This window comes from Macrobrachium nipponense, chromosome 32 (genome assembly GCF_015104395.2).
Source record: "Macrobrachium nipponense isolate FS-2020 chromosome 32, ASM1510439v2, whole genome shotgun sequence".
Lineage (NCBI taxonomy): Eukaryota > Metazoa > Arthropoda > Malacostraca > Decapoda > Palaemonidae > Macrobrachium > Macrobrachium nipponense.
Window position 1 is genome coordinate 8,254,376 of NC_061094.1, and position 20,052 is coordinate 8,274,427.

The 20,052-nt window shown below is 38.5% G+C and overlaps 1 protein-coding gene across 1 annotated transcript in view; it reads right to left on the minus strand.

Moving 5' to 3' along the window:
• Positions 1 to 20,052, minus strand: part of LOC135207202 (band 4.1-like protein 4A) — a 575,698-nt gene that overhangs the window by 140,281 nt on the left and 415,365 nt on the right. The window contains 1 exon segment of the mRNA XM_064238791.1: positions 15,127 to 15,169. Within this exon segment, the coding sequence (XP_064094861.1) occupies positions 15,127 to 15,169 (43 nt within the window).

The window sequence follows — 20,052 nt, forward strand, 5'->3', positions numbered from 1 at the left end:
TCTTCTTCTTCAGTTTATTTCTCTCTTGAGGGGATTGTCACAACCCCTGCTACCTGCTCTTCTATCACAAACGAAAGACACTCCTTTTGTTTATCATTTGAGGAAGAAAGGTGGACGCTTCATGCAGGGCGAGAGAAGAGGTGTATATCTTGAAGGAGGTGAAAGGACTGCTGGAAGGACTGCTCGGGTCGGGTGGTGTTGAAGGACACGGCAGGATGCGCAAGGATATACCTGGAAAAGGGTGTGAGCATCTCTGCAGGTGCGTCCAACGAAATGAAATGGAAAACTGGTCAAGATAAGACACTTACGATTAAACTAGTTGACAAAGGCAAACCTGCAGTTTGGACCAACAGACACCTGGTTTACGGAGTTTCGCTTGCTCGGGGAGTAAGCCTACACAAAATACTTTGTTGTGTTGTTTGCTGCTGTTGTTATTGTTTGGGTTGGGGGGGGGGGGGGTTGGGGGGGGGGGGGGGGCGTTAGCGGTTTACGTAGGAAAGCCTTATGGAAGAGCCTAAAAACGTCTGAAAAAGGTGTTTCGCGTTGAGTTGAAGATACAGGAACTTTAGGATAGGATGATTATGATTTATTTATGACGATGAAAATGTGTAAAAAATAAATAATGTTCGTGTTAAACAGTACAGAACAATAATTTCTCATAATATACAGCGTATTTATTTCAATTTTCGTCAGTGAAACAAGGCGCTATTTGACCGTTGATTTTAGCGCAGGCTCCGAGTAAGGTGCAGGTCGGATCACGCCTTGTTCCATTACATCAAGTCGATAAATTCATGAAAATATCAGTGCATATGCATTTCTATTTGCAAAAGATAGGTCCTAAAATAACCTCTTTTATAGGGTAGCCACTTTGTGAAATTTAATACCAATAAAATAATAATAAAATAAAATCAAAATCACAAGCAAAGCGCGAAACATAGTTTAAAACTTATGGATAAATATAAAGAGAAAGTAATTTTAGAGAAAACGAACCGAGAAAATACATTAAAAATGAAAAAAAGAAAAAAGAAAATATGTTTGGACATGCCCAGCTTCTGCGCGTAAAGCACACGTTATAATCAACATGGGCAAATAATTCGAGAGTAGGCAAAACAGCAGAGCAGAAAACACAACCTGTCCACAAACCAGTAATTATAAAAACAAATGATGGAAATCAGACGCACAGACACATCTGATGTTCTTCCAGCGACAATGGCAGTGACCCAAGATGACCTGAGCAGGTGATAGGGATACACAAGCAGGCAGGCTCTCTCACTCTCTCTCTCTCTCTCTCTCTCAAGTCCACGCCCTCACGTTTTCACGCCCACATACACAAAAAAACACACACACATACAGGATCCACAACTGTGTTCCTCCACCCATGCCCGTTTCTTCTTCGTCTTAACTTCCCGTCGAAAGGAGGAGAAAAAAAAAAAAAACCGAGAGAAAATAATATCGCGAAATCTTTCCATCAGACCGTTCACCTCGAGGTAGTCTTATTTTTTAAAAGATGGCTCGTTTTCTCCTCTCTCTCTCTCTCTCATCTCTCTCTCTCTCTCTCTATCTACCTATCTATACGATCTATCTATCTATCTACTATCTATCTATATATATATATATATATATATATATATATATATGTGTGTGTATATATATTTATACATATATATACTAATATATATGTATAAATATATGTATATACTATATATATATATATATATATATATATATATATATATATATATAAAATATCTAATAAAAGGAGCCCATTAAAATACCAAAATATAGAGAGAGAAATACTATTTTGGATTTTTATGGGCTCCTTTATTAGATGATATTCTGTTGTAACAGAAATTTTTTTTTTACCAGTCATATACATATATATATATATATATATATATATATATATATTATATATAATATATATATATATATATATATACATATATATACACACAAACTCAAAAAATCCTGGCAGATTTAATATCATCATATCTCCCGAGAATAAACGACCCGTCCAGGGAGAATACAATTCACGAGTCTCTTCCCTGAAACAAAAGAACGTCTGGGATATATAAATCTCCGTCTTTGAAATGAAGAGACATCCATTAATTCTCGTCACTGACGCACATACAAAAAAAAAAAAAAACTCCTCCTTCTCGAAGCTCTGCAAACACAGAATGAGACTTTCTTTCTCAAAAAACAATTTAGCATCAGCACCATATTTCTCATGAGTTGAGTTGAATATAGAATTTTGGCCAAGGGCCAAGAGCTGGGACCTATGAGGTCATTCAGCGCTGAAACGGAAATTGACAGTATAAAAGGTTTGAAAGGTATAACAGGAGGAAAACCTCACAGCAGTTGCACTATGAATTACTCGTTAGGAGAGGGTTGAGGAAAGCTAGATGAAAGAAAGAGAATATAAACGGAGGTACAGTAAAAAGGAACCAAAGGGGTTGCAGCTAGGGGCCCAAGGCACGCTGCAAAGAACGTTAATTAATGCCTATAGTGCACAGCATAAGGTCCACTGACGGCACTACCCCCCTGCGGACCATATTTCTCATCAACTTTCTGCTGGTTTCCATTTCTTTGCCACTTTCCCTGAACACTGGGTTGCTACTTCCCTTTTATCGGCTAGATTTTTACTATTTCTGATTGCACTGGATTACCTCGCTGGTTCTGTGTGAATGCCATAATATCAGCATTATCAATTTAATCACATCAAGTTAATAATTTGAAAAAATCTACATCAAACCAACCATACAAAATAACTCATGAATTAGAAAGTTATTAAAATTTTAACGGTCAAAATACTCGTTTGAAACTGGTCAGGTAATCAATGCGTCGCTTACAAATGAACAACGAAATATTTCCATAAACTCATCATATTTCAGGAAAAGATCGAAAGTATAAATGCGCAAGAGTCAGAGATGAGTCACTCGGGCAAATGTCCTTTCTGTCGCCATATTTACAAGCGATGCCTTTTCACTACTTCTGCCCTAAAATGGACGACTGCAGTTATCTGCAGTTTTGCCTTCTCTTACTGCTGATTTTGCAGATACTGCTAATCTTCTTATTTCCCACCGTTATCCCTACAGTAAGGGGTTGGTTGCCTGATGCGCCTTTCCTTACAACATCAAGCATGGTTTATTATTTGGCAAAGGGGTTTTTACGACCTCATGCCCTTGCTATCATCAACCACAGTTATTGGCGGCGGGCCTCGCCTTTGACTAAAAAGCCCACCTGCAAGGCAGCAGTTTCCACAGCTATTGGCGGTGGGCCTAGCCTTTTAGTAAACAGTATGACTGCAAGGCAGCATTTTCCACAGTTATTGGTGGTGGGCCTAGCGTTTTAGTAAACGGTATGACTGCAAGGCAGCAATTTCCACAGTTATTGGTGGTGGGCCTAGCCTTTTAGTAAACGGTATGACTGCAAGGCAGCATTTTCCACAGTTATTGGTGGTGGGCCTAGCCTTTTAGTAAACAGTATGACTGCAAGGCAGAAGTTTCCACAGTTACTGGCGGTGGGCCTAGCCTTTTACTAAAAAAGTAAGACTGCAAGGCAGCAGCTGTTCTTTAAGTCACCTTTTACAACACGCAGACCTATGTATGGTGGTAGTATTCTTACACTGCTACCCTAGGGTAGTTTGCAGATACTGCTAATGGGACCCGCTAAATACCCGAGGAAAGCATTGACATATCATTTAGACACTGCAGTAGGCATGTCCCAATTTCGAAAATTCTGCCGATACTGCTGTTTTCCATCTTACGGCAGACTTATTATCTTCTATCTGCCTGCCCGTCTCTTTCTGCTGGACGGGTCTACATGATCATCTTCATACCATTACAGAAAGGTCCCTCCGAATCGATAATCCCTTTGGAGACTTTCACATCCGGGACAGGAGATTTGCCTCGCTGATTGCATCAACCCTTTCGACTAGATAAGCTGTAACGACCATTTTTACAAGGACCAAAAACGCTGCCTGTGTTCGCCATTTCAGTTAGAAAGCACAATAAATCAGGCAAAATGCCGTCAGCGTCATAAGTCCAAAATACTTAAGTGAAAACAAAGCATTCAACAAAAGTAATCAACGCTAGTTAAGATTAAAATAAAACCAACACAAAAAAAGTGGTCAGAGGAACCACTAAGACTGACAGGTGCTTGGGTGACGATGCATCAGGAAGGCGGCCGGTGGTGACCTTTGACCCGGGAGGTTAGAGGTAGTGAGTGACGGCAGGGGGGGAGGGGGGATAGCACTGTTGACCCACGAAAGTTGACGACCGAAGTACTGACCCCGATGACGATATCACGTTAATGGAGACGAGGGGTTTGTGGGAGGGGGGTTGGGGGGTTGGGGGTGGGGGGGGAATGGGGGAAGCTCACCTGGGGATGAAAGACTTAACCCTCCAAGTGACGTGAAAGAGAAAGTTCAATTTGGAACTTCTCTTTCTAAGAATATTTGGAAGATGATTCAGCAAACATCTGTCACCTTTGATGCTTTACATTTTATTCTATTTACCATAATCGTTGCCCTAAATGTCCTATATTCTTTGCTGAGAGAGAGAGAGAGAGAGAGAGAGAGAGAAGAGAAGAGAGAGAGAGAGGAGAGAGAGAGAGAGATAATTTCTCTGGTTTGAAAGATATCCCACATAATTAATTTCCAATAACCTCCAACACTTCTTACCATAAGCTTAGCCATAAAAGTACTAATGTACTTCGCCTGAGAGAGAGAGAGAGAGAGAGAGAGAGAGGAGAATCCCTCTCGTTTAGAACACACCTATTTCATTTCCAATAACCTTCAAACACTTCCCATCCCTTTTTGTCTCTCTTCCTCGGTTCTTCTTCCCATTATTAATTAAGACGCTGCTACGTAACGCCCCCCCCACCCCACCCCCCGCCCCCGCAACCTTACCCACCCCTACCCCCAAACCCTGGCACTATTGGACTATTCCCTCGTCTTCTTTGACTCCTCGTTGTATACAGCTGTTTCGTGGCCGCTAAACGTGGAATAAAGCATCTTCGTTCTGACCTCCTGATCAACCCCCCCCCCCCACACTGTTTAACATGATCCCACGGGGTCCAAGCCCACCCCCAGCTTGGGGTTGCCACCCTGCCCTACTGGCACCCTTCTTCAGGTCTCTTTTCCTTGAGTTTGCTTTCAGCTGTTTTGATTGTGCTCTCTCTCTCTCTCTTCTACACACACTACACACACACACACACACACACACACACACACACACACACATATATATATATATATATATATATATATATATATATATATATATTAACTGTTTATTTTAATTATTTTTCCTCTTTCATAATGTTTGTGTAAGTCACTTGACTCTCATACTCGTTGATACCAACGCGAAAAGAGTAAAGATTTCGCAAATCAATAACAGAGAGAGAGAGAGATAGAGAGAGAGAGAGAGAGAAAGAGAGAGAGAGAGAGAGAGAGAGAGACGTATACACAGTAAAAGAAGCAAGACCCGGGCACAGACGAACACTGAACATGGATGACTTTTCTCTGCAAACAACAATAGGGGTCACTCCCCATCCACGCGCGATCTACTATTTCCCAACCTTGGAAACCTTACTTCACCATAGATCGTGAGAGAGATGCAGGAGACCTTTCTTAATGCCATACACCGAGACTGGGAGCCGAACGTGTCGAATACGTGGGTGGGTAAAGGAGGAAAGTAGGTGAGCAAAGATGTCGACATACAAACAAAAGCCTTAAAACCGGCCAAAGTTGTATAAGGAAAACTAGCTTTGCCCAATAACGATGTCCTTCTGCGATACGACTGCCTGATATTCCTGATACAAAGGGCGTGTCGCTTTGATGGCGTGGTTGTTTGTTAGTTCGGGGGGAGGGGGGTAGGGGGGCTGGAGGCGAACAATGAAAAAGCAATCATGTTCCCTCTACAAACTGCCAGAGAAGAAACCAGGAAATGGTCTTGTTTTTCATTTCGAGTAAACTTGAAATAAATCTGGCAAAAAGGTAATACTTTCGCGAACATTTAACAAAGACAGAATCTCAAACTATCTAGTCTATATTTCCTCGGAAACAGTTCAATTAAAGCTACAATTAGTCAACGTGACTCGTATCTTGTTTGTTTGTATGGTGTTTTTACGTTGCATGGAACCAGTGGTTATTCAGCAACGAGTGACTCATATCTTATTTATATAATCCATTAACACACTTTATACAGTAGAGTACACGGTCAATATTTATCTTAAATTTTCCCACTTTTCTGCTTCATACCAAATGCACCGATCTGTGACGGTTCTGTTCGACTATATGCCATAACGCTACTTGCGCTGGTAAGCATAAGATTCAGACAGATAATGAGTTAAAAGTACAAGTATTATATAAGATGCTCGGTCGTGCAAATCCAGTGAAACGAATGCGGGCAAGAAAGACATTCTTCTAAACCAGGACAAGATTTTGCTTCCACATAATCTACCCATTTTAACAACCACCTTTCAATTCTTGTTATACACCTAAACCAAACACAAAATTCATCTCTGCATCCTTTTGGTGTCTTTCATTCAATGCACTCAACATCCACACTTTACTTCCATAGAGGAGAGTTGTTCAAACAACCCTTCCAAAATGCTCAAACGTTGGCTGTTGTAGATACTCTCTTCCCAATCCTATGCACTCATCCTGCTATCTTTTTTATTCCCACAACCACTGCAATTTACCTTTCTGTCATCCTACCATCATATTACTATATATATATATATATATATATATATCTAAAGTATATATATATATATATATATATATATATATATATATATATATATTATAGCTATATCTATATATATATATATATATATATATATATATGATATATAGTAGATATATATATAGTTTGGCACATAAAGGCGTTTAATAATATATATATATATATATATATATATATATATATATATATATATATATATATATATATATATATATATATATATATATATATATATATATATATATATATATATATATATATATATATATATATATATATATTATATGCATTCTCTCTCTCATATGTATATATAATATATATGTTATATATGTGTGAGAGAATATATTTATTAGCCTTAAAGACACAAAATGCTTTCATAATCACGACTACGTAATGTTCGTCCTATGTCCCATGAAAGTGGCCCGGTAATGAAACGAAATCTGGAAATATTCCTTTCGGAACTCCACGAATTATAAGCGAAACGTTATGGCTAAAAAGATACTCCCTTGGGGAAGAACCTAAAAAGAATGAATTAATAAACTCTACGACTACTTACGCTATTACTACACAAAGGTCCCCAAGCCAGCAGAGCGAAGCCTCTACCTACCTACCTACCTCCATCCCTACCTGCCTACCTACCTACCTAACTACCTACCTACCTTTTAATAAAACCGAGTTTTGTAACTGCCTCGTAAGTGAGTGGGGATTTTGTAAGAAGGGTTTGCAGTGCCATAAGAAGGTTCCGGTCAAAGGTGGAGAGAGAGAGAGAGAGAAGAGAGAGAGAGAGAGAGAGAGAGCTGAATATGAAGAGACTTCCCATACAATAGGACTCCGCGTCCGAGGAGGCTCCACAGACATTCCCTTTTTTTCTTTACCTTAGCAACAATGAAGAGAGAAAAGAAATATATGACTTCTTCCGAAGACCCTGTGGTCGGATCCGTTGGGAGACGCTCTCCCAACACAACAGCGAAGACAAGAATCGATGATAACTACAAAAAACGAAAGACGCCGGCAGCACGAAGAGAGAATGAGTTACAAGGGGAAGCAGACAACGATTTTGGAGAGAGAGAGAGAGAGAGAGAGAGAGAGAGAGAGAGAGAGGATTGAATAATCATCTTCAATCAATGCGGTGCAGCAGACAATGATTTTAGAGAGAGAGAGAGAGAGAGAGAGAGAGAGAGAGAGAGAGAGAGAAATTAAATATCCGGATTTAAGACTTTTCCATAATCACTGCGATGAAGCAGACAACGATTTTTGATTTTGGGGAGAGAGAGAGAGAGAGAGAGAGAGAGAGAGAGAGAGAGAGAGAGAGAATTAAATATCACGATTATATACTTGTCCTTAATCGGCGCTTCATTATCGTTTTCTAAATAGCAAAATCAATTCAAGTTACCCGAATTGCCGATTATGACACACATGCTTCGGCATCTCTACGATTTTCTCATCTAAAAAAAAAAAAAAAAAAAAAAAATCATAATATCGTAGAAGTCAAAATTATTGTACAGCACATTTAGATGATATTCGAGAATTCGAATAACGATCGAACAGGAAAATAAATTCGGCACACCGTCGCGTTTATTGAATTAAAATGTACTCAGGCTGTTTTGATGAATGACAATGCTTTACCGGCGGTAGGATTGATCTGAATTAGGCAAGAATTCCTCAAACCCTATCAATTTTATCGGCAAAAGTTCCTCAAAACCTATCAATTTTATCGGCAAAAGTTCCTCAAAACCTATCAATTTTATCGGCAAAAGTTCCTCAAAACCTATCAATTTTGTCGGCAAAAGTTCCTCAAACCCTATCAATTTTATCGGCAAAAGTTCCTCAAAACCCATCAATTTTATCGGCAAAAGTTCCTCAAAACCTATCAATTTTATCGGCAAAAGTTCCTCGAACCCTATCAATTTTATCGGCAAAAGTTCCTCAAAACCTATCAATTTTATTGGCAAAAGTTCCTCAAAACCTATCAATTTTATCGGCAAAAGTTCCGCAAGACCTATCAATTTTATCGGCAAAAGTTCCTCAAAACCTATCAATTTTATCGGCAAAAGTTGCGCAAGACCTATCAATTTTATCGGCAAAAGTTCCTCAAAACCTATCAACTTTATCGACAAAAGTTCCTCAAAACCTATCAATTTTATCGGCAAAAGTTCCTCAAACCCTATCAATTTTATCGGCAAAAGTTCCTCAAAACCCATCAATTTTATCGGCAAAAGTTCCTCAAAACCTATCAATTTTATCGGCAAAAGTTCCTCAAACCCTATCAATTTTATCGGGAAAAGTTCCTCAAAACCCATCAATTTTATCGGCAAAAGTTCCTCAAAACCTATCAATTTTATCGGCAAAAGTTCCTCAAAACCTATCAATTTTATCGGCAAAAGTTCCTCAAACCTTATCAATTTTATCGGCAAAAGTTCCTCAAAACCTCTCAATTTTATCGGCAAAAGTTCCTCAAAACCTATCAATTTTATCAAAGTTTTACTTTAAAAACATCGTTTCCTATACACAGGGTAAAAAAAAAAAGATGCAAAGAATACACAGTGGAAAAAAATGCAAAGAAATTTTTTTAATCCATATTGATGCTTATAGAAATTAAATTTACAAATTGATATTGAAAAAAAAGAACTCCAATTAGAGCCTGCGGAGGAGAGAAAAGTAAAAGAATAATTAAAATGAAAATCTGAGGCTGTACTAGAGTTGTTTCCCATGCACAGAGCATAAGTTTGAAAAAATACATAAAAGATTTTTCAGTCCCTAATGATGCTTATAGAAATTAGATTTATGATATTGAAAAAACATCCAGTTAGAGTCTCCTGGAGGAGAGAAAATGAAAAAAATAATGAGAATTAATTTTGACCCTTAAAACTGTGCTTTAAAAACAGTGTCTCTAATACAGAGATAATTTTTTTTAGTCCATAATGATGCTTATAGAAATTAAATCTACGAATTGATATCGAAAAAACCCTCCAGTAGAGTCTGCAGGAGAGAGAAAAAAAAATAATGAGAAGGAATTTTGAGGGTTAAAACTGTACGGTAAAAAAAAAAACTTTTTTTAGTCCATAATGATGCTCATAGAAATCAAATTTACGAATTGATATTGGAAAAAACCTTCCGTAGTCTGCACAGGAGGAGAGAAAAATGAAAAAAAAAAATGAGAATTAATTTTGAGCCTTAAAACTGTACGGTAAAAAAATAAAAAACAGATAAGTTTTTTAGTCCATAATTATGCTTATACAAGCTAAATTTTTGGAAATATTAAAAAAAAAAAAACTCGTTAGAGACTGAAAAAAAGAAGAAAAAAAGTGAGGCTTAAAGATTTCATCGTCCGTCCTAAAACCACCACACCTTCTCCATAGGATCTCTCTCACCACCGACCGACCAGCTAGCTGCCTCATCGAAGCCTTCGCCACGACTTGACCTAAAGATTCGCAGTGACCTTGGCCACGGGCAGCGACCCTCGGTGACCCACGGTGACACGTGACCCGCTGCGCACGGCAGCGGGCCGTGCAAAAGAATCTCCACTTTCACTCTCCACGATACAGCTGTAAATGGATTACATGGGGAGAACGAAGGATTAAAATCTTCAGAAAAAAAATGTTGGAACCTCTCAAAGACATTAAACTCGTTGTGCTTCTCAGAGAGAGAGAGAGAGAGAGAGAGAGAGAGAGAGAGAGAGAGAGAGAGAGCTAGCAGCTTAAATCAAAACAATAATAATAAAATAAAAATAATAAGACATCGAATGTATCTCGGCATCTCATTAAAACAGAACCCGGTGGGTTCGATCGTCGTGGGAAGGTGACAGGAAAAAGGTACGAAAGAAAAAGGGCGGTGAATGGGCGTGTCTCGATGAGGTGCAAATATACCGAAGGGCGTGGGAGAGCCATGGGGTTGTATGTCGATAGAAAAACAAAGTTAGATTCTATAGACAGACGCAATTGACACAGTACCTCTATACAATATATATATATATATATGTATATATATATATATATATATATATATATATATATATATCTATATATATATATATATATATAGAGAGAGAGAGAGAGAGAGAGAGAGAGAGAGAGAAAGAGAGAGAGAGAGAGTCAATATGTAAAATTAATATGGACGATTGTTTACGCTTTTATTCATCTCAAAACTAATTCATATGTCCAAATATAATTATTTATGACGTCATAAAATGAAAACGAAAATTGCTGAGTTGCACTCGTCTGAAATTATATAAGTGTCAATCCAGATGTAGAAACATTCATGTAACAAGGAGGTTTTTTCTTTAAACGTTAAGGCAGTATGATGAATTAACTCGCAAAGAGCAAAGTGAGATAGTACAGAAAATCTGAAGACAGAAATCTATAGTAGTGACGAAATGGTTTCTTTTCTCTGTCATATAATAATAATAATAATAATAATAATAATAATAATAATAATAATAATAATAATAATAATAATAATAATATCGAACCTCTACAGAGAGAAATCTACAGGAGTAGACGAAATGGTTACTTTTCTCTGTCATATAATAATAATAATAACAAATAATAATAAAATAATAATAATTAATAATAATAATAATAATAATAATAATAATATCGAACCTTTACAGCGGGAAAATCTAAAATAGTGGTGACGAAATAGTTACTTTTACCTATAATAATAATAATAATAATAATAATAATAATAATAATAATAATAATAATAATAATAATAATAATAATAATAATAATAATAATAATAATAATAATAATAATAATAATAATAATAATAATATCGATTCTCTACAGAGAGAAATCTGCAAAAGTAGTGACGAAACTTTTTAAATCATCATATAATAATAATAATAATAATAATAATAATAATAATAATAATAATAATAATAATAATAATAATCTGTGAAACGAGTGGATATCTAAGGATTCAAGTGTATTAGCATCAATCACATCAAGCAGTTTTATTACATTTCTTTCGTGGGTAGCGAATAGAAATAGTTATACCATAACGGCCGTATACTTTTTTTTTTTTTTTGTATCGAAATACTGTCTTCGAACCTGTCAGAGTTACTGAAAGTCAAAGTCAAGGAGAAAATATAATAAATAATAAAAGCAACGAACGACTAGAAGTGACTCCACACAAGATTGTGAGGTGAATATTGACGATGGAGACGAACATGGTAGAAAAGATGCTAAGAGAGAGAGAGAGAGAGAGAGAGAGAGAGAGAGAGAGAGAGAGAGACATAAGGACTACCAGAATGCCTCTGCCGCTCTTACTTTCACTCCTAACATCCTGAGCGTCCCAAAGAAGGAGCCCAAAAATTGAATAATAGTTGGGAGAGGCTCTGCATATATAAGGAAGGATGGGAGGAATGACTTCTGGAGAGAGAGAGAGAGAGAGAGAGAGAGAGAGAGAGAGAGAGAGAGAGAGAGAGAGAGAGAGAGAGAGAGAGAGAGAGAGAGAGAGAGAGAGAGAATGTTGTTCGACCTGATGCTGAAGATGGAAGAAGAATATTCTTATAATATAATAAAAAGTTGAAACCACCAAAACAATCAGGTACATTGGTGACTCAACACGAGATCTCAACGAAGATGAAAATAAAAAAATAATCAGATAAAAAAGAATAAACCGCAAAAGCAAGAAATAAACGCGTGGGTAGAGAAAGAGGCAGATAAAAATGAAAGAAAAAGCTAGGAAAAAGCAACGTTAAAACAACACAGTACATTAACTTCGACTGAAATTAATAGCAGAGGAACCACACGTGACTTTCCCATGACCCGCTTACGAGGAATCTGACTGACAACGCCAGTATTTCATGAGAGTTCATTTCACTAAATGCAAAAGGAGATTGATTAGTCACCTCCTTGCCTGACTTCCTCAAGAGCGAGAGATATACGATCGCACGCACCAGCAGATGCTGCTGCCACCACCTGTAAGTTACGCTTTCGACACAATGGGAGCTTTGAAGATCGAAAGATGTGACGTGTACAGCTCACGGGGTGAGGTCACTCAGAGTGATGAACTTGTAAGCGCTGTTGTATTGTGTCCTGTCATGAAATTCGCAGTTTATTCTTTGAGTCAAGAGAATGTTTACGCGTCTTAAGTTATCAAAGGACGGCCAACTAATTTCATATCTTGAGAGATATGTTAATACCGGTGATAACCACAGAAATTTAGCGAGGTACGTAACTGACGAGTTTCCAAAATATCATTAGTAGTCGCATGAAAGAGTAATTCACTCTCTCTCTCTCTCTCTCTCTCTCTCTCTCTCTACAATGGGTGTGAAGAAAGGCAATTCACATTAACCATTAAATTTCACTACTTCATTGTAGGATTCACCAGAGATCACCCGACCAGGAAGGTGGGTGGGTGGGTGGGTGGGGGGGGGGGAGGGGGGGGAATTGGACGTCTGTGGAAAAGATGAGGTTGGAAGGGGAGGTGGTATATACACCTATACATACACCCATAGGATGTGTGCGTATATTTGTAGGGGGGGGGTGGCTGCGAATGGTGGGCGGGGATGGGTGGGGGAAGGGGGGGTGTTAGTACACCCATTGGAAGGGGGCAAAGAGAGAGAGAGAGAAAGAGAGTTAGTGGAGATGATTCTATGGCGGACTGAGACAGTACATTACGACTGTGGTTTCGGAGGAAGTATGAAAGGGCTGGGTTATGAGTGAGAAGAATCTCTCTCTCTCTCTCTCTCTCTCTCTCTCTCTCTCTCTTCCCTTACCCGTTGTTCCCCCTCCCTCTATGCCTACTCCTCTCCATTGTTTACAAAGCGTGCATTATTTGAACAAGAATCTTTTATTAGGGTTGTGGCACTGTTGTTCCTGATTTACGTGTTCCTTGTGGTTTAGCGTGACCCACCTGCTGTCGGATTTCTCTTCGGAGTCTTGCACAACGGCTAGGCAACTCCTGCTGCTCTAGATTGCTAGCTACGTCAATTGGTATACATACATACATAGTACATATACACATAAACTTACATCATCATACATACATACATACATACATACATACATACATATACGTGCATTACATGTACATGTCTATTCTGAATATATATATATATATATATATATATATATATATATAATATCTATATATTATATATATATACGTATAACTTTACTTTATTTACCTTCATGGCATTTCTGTATATATATATATATATATATATTATATATATATATATATATATATATATATATATATATATATATATATATACCCATCGGTTTACCTGTGCCTTGAGTGCCATGTATTCTTCCGTTTATAAGACGAATCCAAAAAATAGAAAAACTATATTATTATGACTTTATTAATTTGAGTTCTTCCAGACGCTCGGCAGAGCTAATTTAACAAAAAATGTAGGGGTTTAATGCAAATCAAATAGACATATTTGACATGAAGTCTATAACAAATAATTATATTATCCATTAAGCTATAACAAGAACGTAATTCTCCGTCTCCCCGCACAAAAGATCAGAGAGAGAGAGAGAGAGAGAGAGAGGAGGGGACGAGAGAAGCGACACGAGAGAGAGAGAGACGCATAATGGAACTTCAAATGAGGGCCAAGTCTGAAATTAATTGAAACCAGCTCGCTTTCCTTTTATTCACGCAACCTGTAATTAAACTTTCGGGAAACGAACCTTGGCCCTTTATAGTGGGCCCTTCAGCGCCAGCAGAACCCAAGTGCCACTTTCCTGACGCCCTTTCTTTCATCTTCCTCGCTTGGATAACATCTTACAGACGTGCGTCATTTAACCCTTGTATATGTATGTATGCATGTGTGTATGCATGTATGCATATATATATATATATATCTACAGGCAGTCCCCGGTTACATCAGGTTCGGGTTAAGTCGTTCCGGACTTAAGGCGCTTGCTCGTGGTGCTGTGGAACCTGCTTTACAGCGCTGTTAAACCCAGACTTAAAGGGCCGTTGCTATTTATTTCAGTTAGAGTTATGAATTATGATATATATATATATATATATATATATATATATATTATATATATTATATATATATATATGTATACATATATATATATATATGTAAATATAAAAGGAGCCCATAAAAATGTCAAAATATAGAAACTAAGAACTATATTTCAGAGACTGCTCTCTCTCTCTTCATTACTGACCTGAAGAGAGAGACAGCAGACTGAAAATATAGTACTTTCTTTCTATATTTTGGCGTTTTTATGAGCTCCTTTCATTAGATCGAATTCGGCTGTAACAGAACATTTTAATAGTCATATATATATATATATATATATATATATATATATATATATATATATATATATATATCTGTTACAAGCACATACATAGTTACGAGCCCCAACACACACACATAGCGCCGTCCAGCACCTACCTTTTAATTGTTTCACCACTTTCTTGGCAGGATCCAACCAGTGCTGCGGAAGAAAAAAGAAAATGAGATCAGCGAAGGCAAAACGTCCTCATCATAACAATTTAAAAATGGATCTGCAATCACAAAGGATATACATTTGACTTATCTATTTCTCCAGGCACTCAATCACTCGGCCGCAGTCATACATAGCAAGTTAAAAGCTAACAGCACATGCAAGCAATCACATGCATAAGAGTTGTCTGTGATTTCGAAGGCCAAGAAGTTATGATGATAATAATAATAATAAAAAAGGGCCGGCGAAGCAGCACACAAGACCACTTAAGGTCCATACACTTGGAACAGATTCAAGAATTGAGAACTGTTTAAAAATCCACTGTAAAACGATTGCTGGGACAAGCTTCCATTTATGGCTAATTGCTTTCGACTGAGAGAGAGAGAGAGAGAGAGAGAGAGAGAGAGAGAGAGAGAGAGAGAGAGAGAGAGAGAGAAAGTACAAAATCCTCGTAGTCACTTTAGATTAGTATCTGCTCCTGTTACAAGGATGTTCGATGGTGTCACAGGGTTAAGCAGGGCGATAAAATGTAAATTTGTTAAGTAGACAGACAGACAGCCGGAGGAGGAGGAGGAGGAGGAGGAGGAGGAGGAGAGAGGAGCGCTTCCCTCCCCTTTCAGCGCCTTCTGTCTTCGATGATTTGTGTTTTGTCTACCAGTTTGTTCTATTTCTTTGGAAAAGCTTAGTAAGCCATTTCATCAAAGTCACTCTTTTCTTCGACTTTGTATCGGTATTCACAATACAAGTCTCTCTCTCTCTCTCTCTCTCTCTCTCTCTCTCTCTCTCTCTCTCTCCTGGCATCCGATCTCCAAAGCCTGGAATGTCAATTTACAGCTGGAAGAGCCCCCGATTGCTGGAAGAAGTGTCTGTCCTTCCAGTTTAGTTACTTTATCGATCGGACAACGTCTGCCTATAACCGGCTTACCGACGATCTATACACCCAGATAAGAGAAGACATGATCAAAGGGATATATCAATAGGATCTACTCATTCTTATGGTTTTATGGATGTTGCAACTATAGATTTAACTGTTCCTTTCTATTATTTGATAGGATTAATATTCGTTTACGAGTGACACGTTTCATCTCTTTGCCTTTGACTAGGATTTTCTATCTTTACAGGCAGACATTTTTTATTTCTAAAGTTCTGTTTCTCTGTTATTATAAATATTATCATTATTCAAGTAGTTTTACCAGACCACTGAGCTGATTATCAGCTCTCACAGGGATGGCCGGACTAGTATTTTCGATCTTAACAGGTAAAACCTATTTTTATTTTAAGTTTTGTTTCTGTTATTATCAATATTTTTATTATTCAAAATAGTTTTACCAAACCACTGAGCTGATTATCAGCTATCACAGTTGGCTGGCCAGAAGGATTTGCTTTTATTTATATTTTGTCAATTCATTGACAATTTTTCAAAACAATATAATTGGAGGGATGCATGTCTTGCCACCTTATTTTATACTATTCTTGAATGTTCTTTCTTCCATTCACTTCTTTCGAATTACCTTAACCCTGCATCTCATTTACTTCATAAAACTAACAACTGCCTTATGTCTTCGTATCATCAAACTCTTGGCAACATCCTTCCACATCGGGTATCCATTGTAATAACACTATACATTCAGACCATCCTTCTTCAATCCTTTCTGTCATACAACCTGCACTTATCCTATTCTGTCAATTTCCTCTCTTACACTGCCATACCTCTCTCTCTCTCTCTCTCTCTCTCTCTCTCTCTCTCTCTCTCTCTCGATGGTTAAAGGTTCATAAAAGCCAGCATCCTACTTCGAGTCCTTATTTGTCTTGTTTCTGGCAAATGACCCCAAATATTTTTTTCCTAAGGGGGATGGCGGGGGGGGGGGGGGGGGAGAGGGAGGTGCTAGGGGTGTCCATCTCGGTGAGTGTGCCCGCAGCATGCAAGGAAAGGCTGCTCTGAGTTTTTGCTGCTTGCTTGCTTGCTTGCTCGTGTGTATATGCTTGTTTGTTTGTTAGACTTTTGACGTGTGTGTGTGTGTGAGAGAGAGAGAGATGTGCGTGTGTTTAGAGATGTGCGTGTGTTTGTTAGCCATTTTACCTATAGAAGAGAGAGAGAGAGAGAGAGAGAGAGTACATTTACCCAAAACTACGAGAACAAGAACTTTCCCCAAAAGCATTCAGTGAGAGGGGGAGAGAGAGAGAGAGAGAGAGAGAAGAAAGAGAGAGAGAGAGGAGAGGTAATAGAACATTTCTCCAAAACTGCGACAACAAGAACTTTCCCCAAAAGCATTCAGTCGAAATTTGCATAAATGAGCAACATGGCACTAGTAGGACTTCTCAATAGGGCTCCTCGTAAACACTTCCATATTCAATGAGGCCTGTGACTTCTACCTTCTTCGAAAGTTTATCTATCTTGCTACCTTTAACTAGAATGGAATAGAGTACGGAATTTAGGCCAGAGGCCAAGCGCTGGGGCCTATGAGGCCATTCAGTGCTGAAAGGGAAACCGACTGTCAGTAGGTTTGAAAGATGTAACAGGAGGAAAGCCTCGCAGTTGCACTTTTGTGTCAGTTGTTAGGAAAAGGTTAAGGAAAGCAAGATGGAAGAGAAAGGTAATATGAAAGGAGGTACAGTAAAAGGCATGCAAGTGGGTGGCAGCTAGGGGCTGTAACTCGCACGATGATAAATCAAACCACTGAATGACAAATGTGAGTCCCAAAACGCATTATCCGCAAATTCAGTTCAAATCTTAAAACCTACTGAGGCTAGAGGGCTGCAAATTGGTGTGTTGATCATCTACCCTTAAATCATCAAACATACCAAATTGCAGCCCTCTAGTAAGTTCCTCCTCATAGGACGAATGGGTTGTGTAGTCGCCTATTAATCTGGTAGCCCGAGTTCGCTCCCCGCTGTCACCAATGCGGAACCGGAGGTTTCTATTTCTGGTGATTAGAAATTCATTTCCCGATAGAATGTGATTCGGATCCCACAATAAGGTGTAGGTCCCGTTGCTAAGTGACCAATTGGTTCCTAGCCACGTCAATAAAAATCTCATCCTTCAGGCCAGCCTTAGGAAAGCTGTCAATCGGCTCAGTGGTCTGATTAAACTGTGATATACTCTAGCCTCAGTAGTTTTTTTTTTCTTTACTTAATGTCAAAGTTAGCCATAATCGTACTTCTGGCAGCGCTACAGGTACCAACAACATAGGTAACGACCGGGCCTTGGCTGAGTTGTATGGGCCGCGGCTAAGAGCTTTATGGGCCGCGGCTGAGCGCCAGCATCGGACAGATTACTCGATTGCGCGTTCTTTACGGTCTTATCTTGCATAATCTGATCACAATCATCCAGCTCTCAGGCCGCCTAGACTCAGCTACTTTCGACTAAGAAGGTTACCTCGGTATGACGTTTTTTGGGCTTTCACTTCCTCATCCTTAGAGATCATCAAAGAAGGTGGACAAGACTGATCACGCTGATGTCAGACAGAATGATCTGAAATGATTTTTGATCAACGTTTCGTGACATGTAATCGGCTCGGTCAGACGATGAAGACGATCGACTAAAGTTAAGATTCCTGTTCTATACAAAAACAAGATCATAGAAAACCAACGCAATGATACGTACATGTATTATTCAAGCACATGCATCTATAGCGCGTACCACTATTATATAAATACAGAATATGAAGGCATTAATATACTAAACAATTTTGTGTTATGACAGGAGTCAACACCTCGAAGTAAACACTAATGGCAAATGATTCAGAGTTGGCGTCTGCCTAACTCTTCGTTCATAACTTATATAAAATATTTATAAAATATAAATAAATTTCATGTAATGTCGGTCAGTTGATGTTCGATAACACTCCAACTTGTTTCTCTATCAATCAGCGTCAAGAAAGGTTGAATACTCATTCATTACGCGGATTATCACAAATATCCTTCAAGTGTCAAACAACCAACTTAAAAGAACAGAGACGAGACGAATGCCACACCTGAAGGTGATTTGAACGCTTGGCTGAAACGAAATCTAGAAATAGCTGCAATAGGTCCCGTGCGTGAGTACACTCATAATCGCCAAAAGATGTATTGAAAAAGTACTGAAGTTGTTGTTGTTGATTAAGCTGGCTTTACGTCAGCAGGGCGGGCGGGGCACTTTCTCCGATGGTAGCATTAACTTCAAACTTACAAGATAATTCTTCGCCCTTAAGTCCCATCAACACTAACTTTTGAGGGAAGGGGGAGGGGGGGATGGAGGAGAAGGGAGAGGGAAGGACGACGTCTGCCTTTGTCTTTGTCTTCGTGAAATAATGCGCCTTTAAAATCTACACTGAAGACGCTATATAAACTTTACGATCGCATTTCGACTACGGCCGTGTTAAGAGTTTCATGACCTCAAACTTAACAAGCATTAATATTCATCACCCTTTTACGGTGCAGGCGAACGGCACGCACGCACTTAACAAGCATGATGGGCGCTAAGGACAACCAGCAACCCACTCAGGGAACGCAGGCTCCATTACAAGGAGGTTACATAGGGATCACTCGTTCTCCATTCTCGCTCGCCGTCACCCCGTAAACAAAGCTGGTAAACAATACTTCCTTTAGTGTCATTTTAACATAAACAAAATAAACCCACTCTCACGATTCAGAATTCTTCCTTGCGAACGCCCACGCAAGTCTTATATCAGATGTTCCACGCTTCCATCTTCACTTGTTTACAAAATGGACACAAGGTATTACCGTGGCATTAGATTGACAGGTCTTTTATTGAAATAATGGTATCTTACATTCAATTCTTTAATGAACGTACCTTGCAATAATGGTAAATCATATTTACTTCTTCAATTAACAGACTATAAAAGAATTATAAATGATAACACGTGTCTCGAATT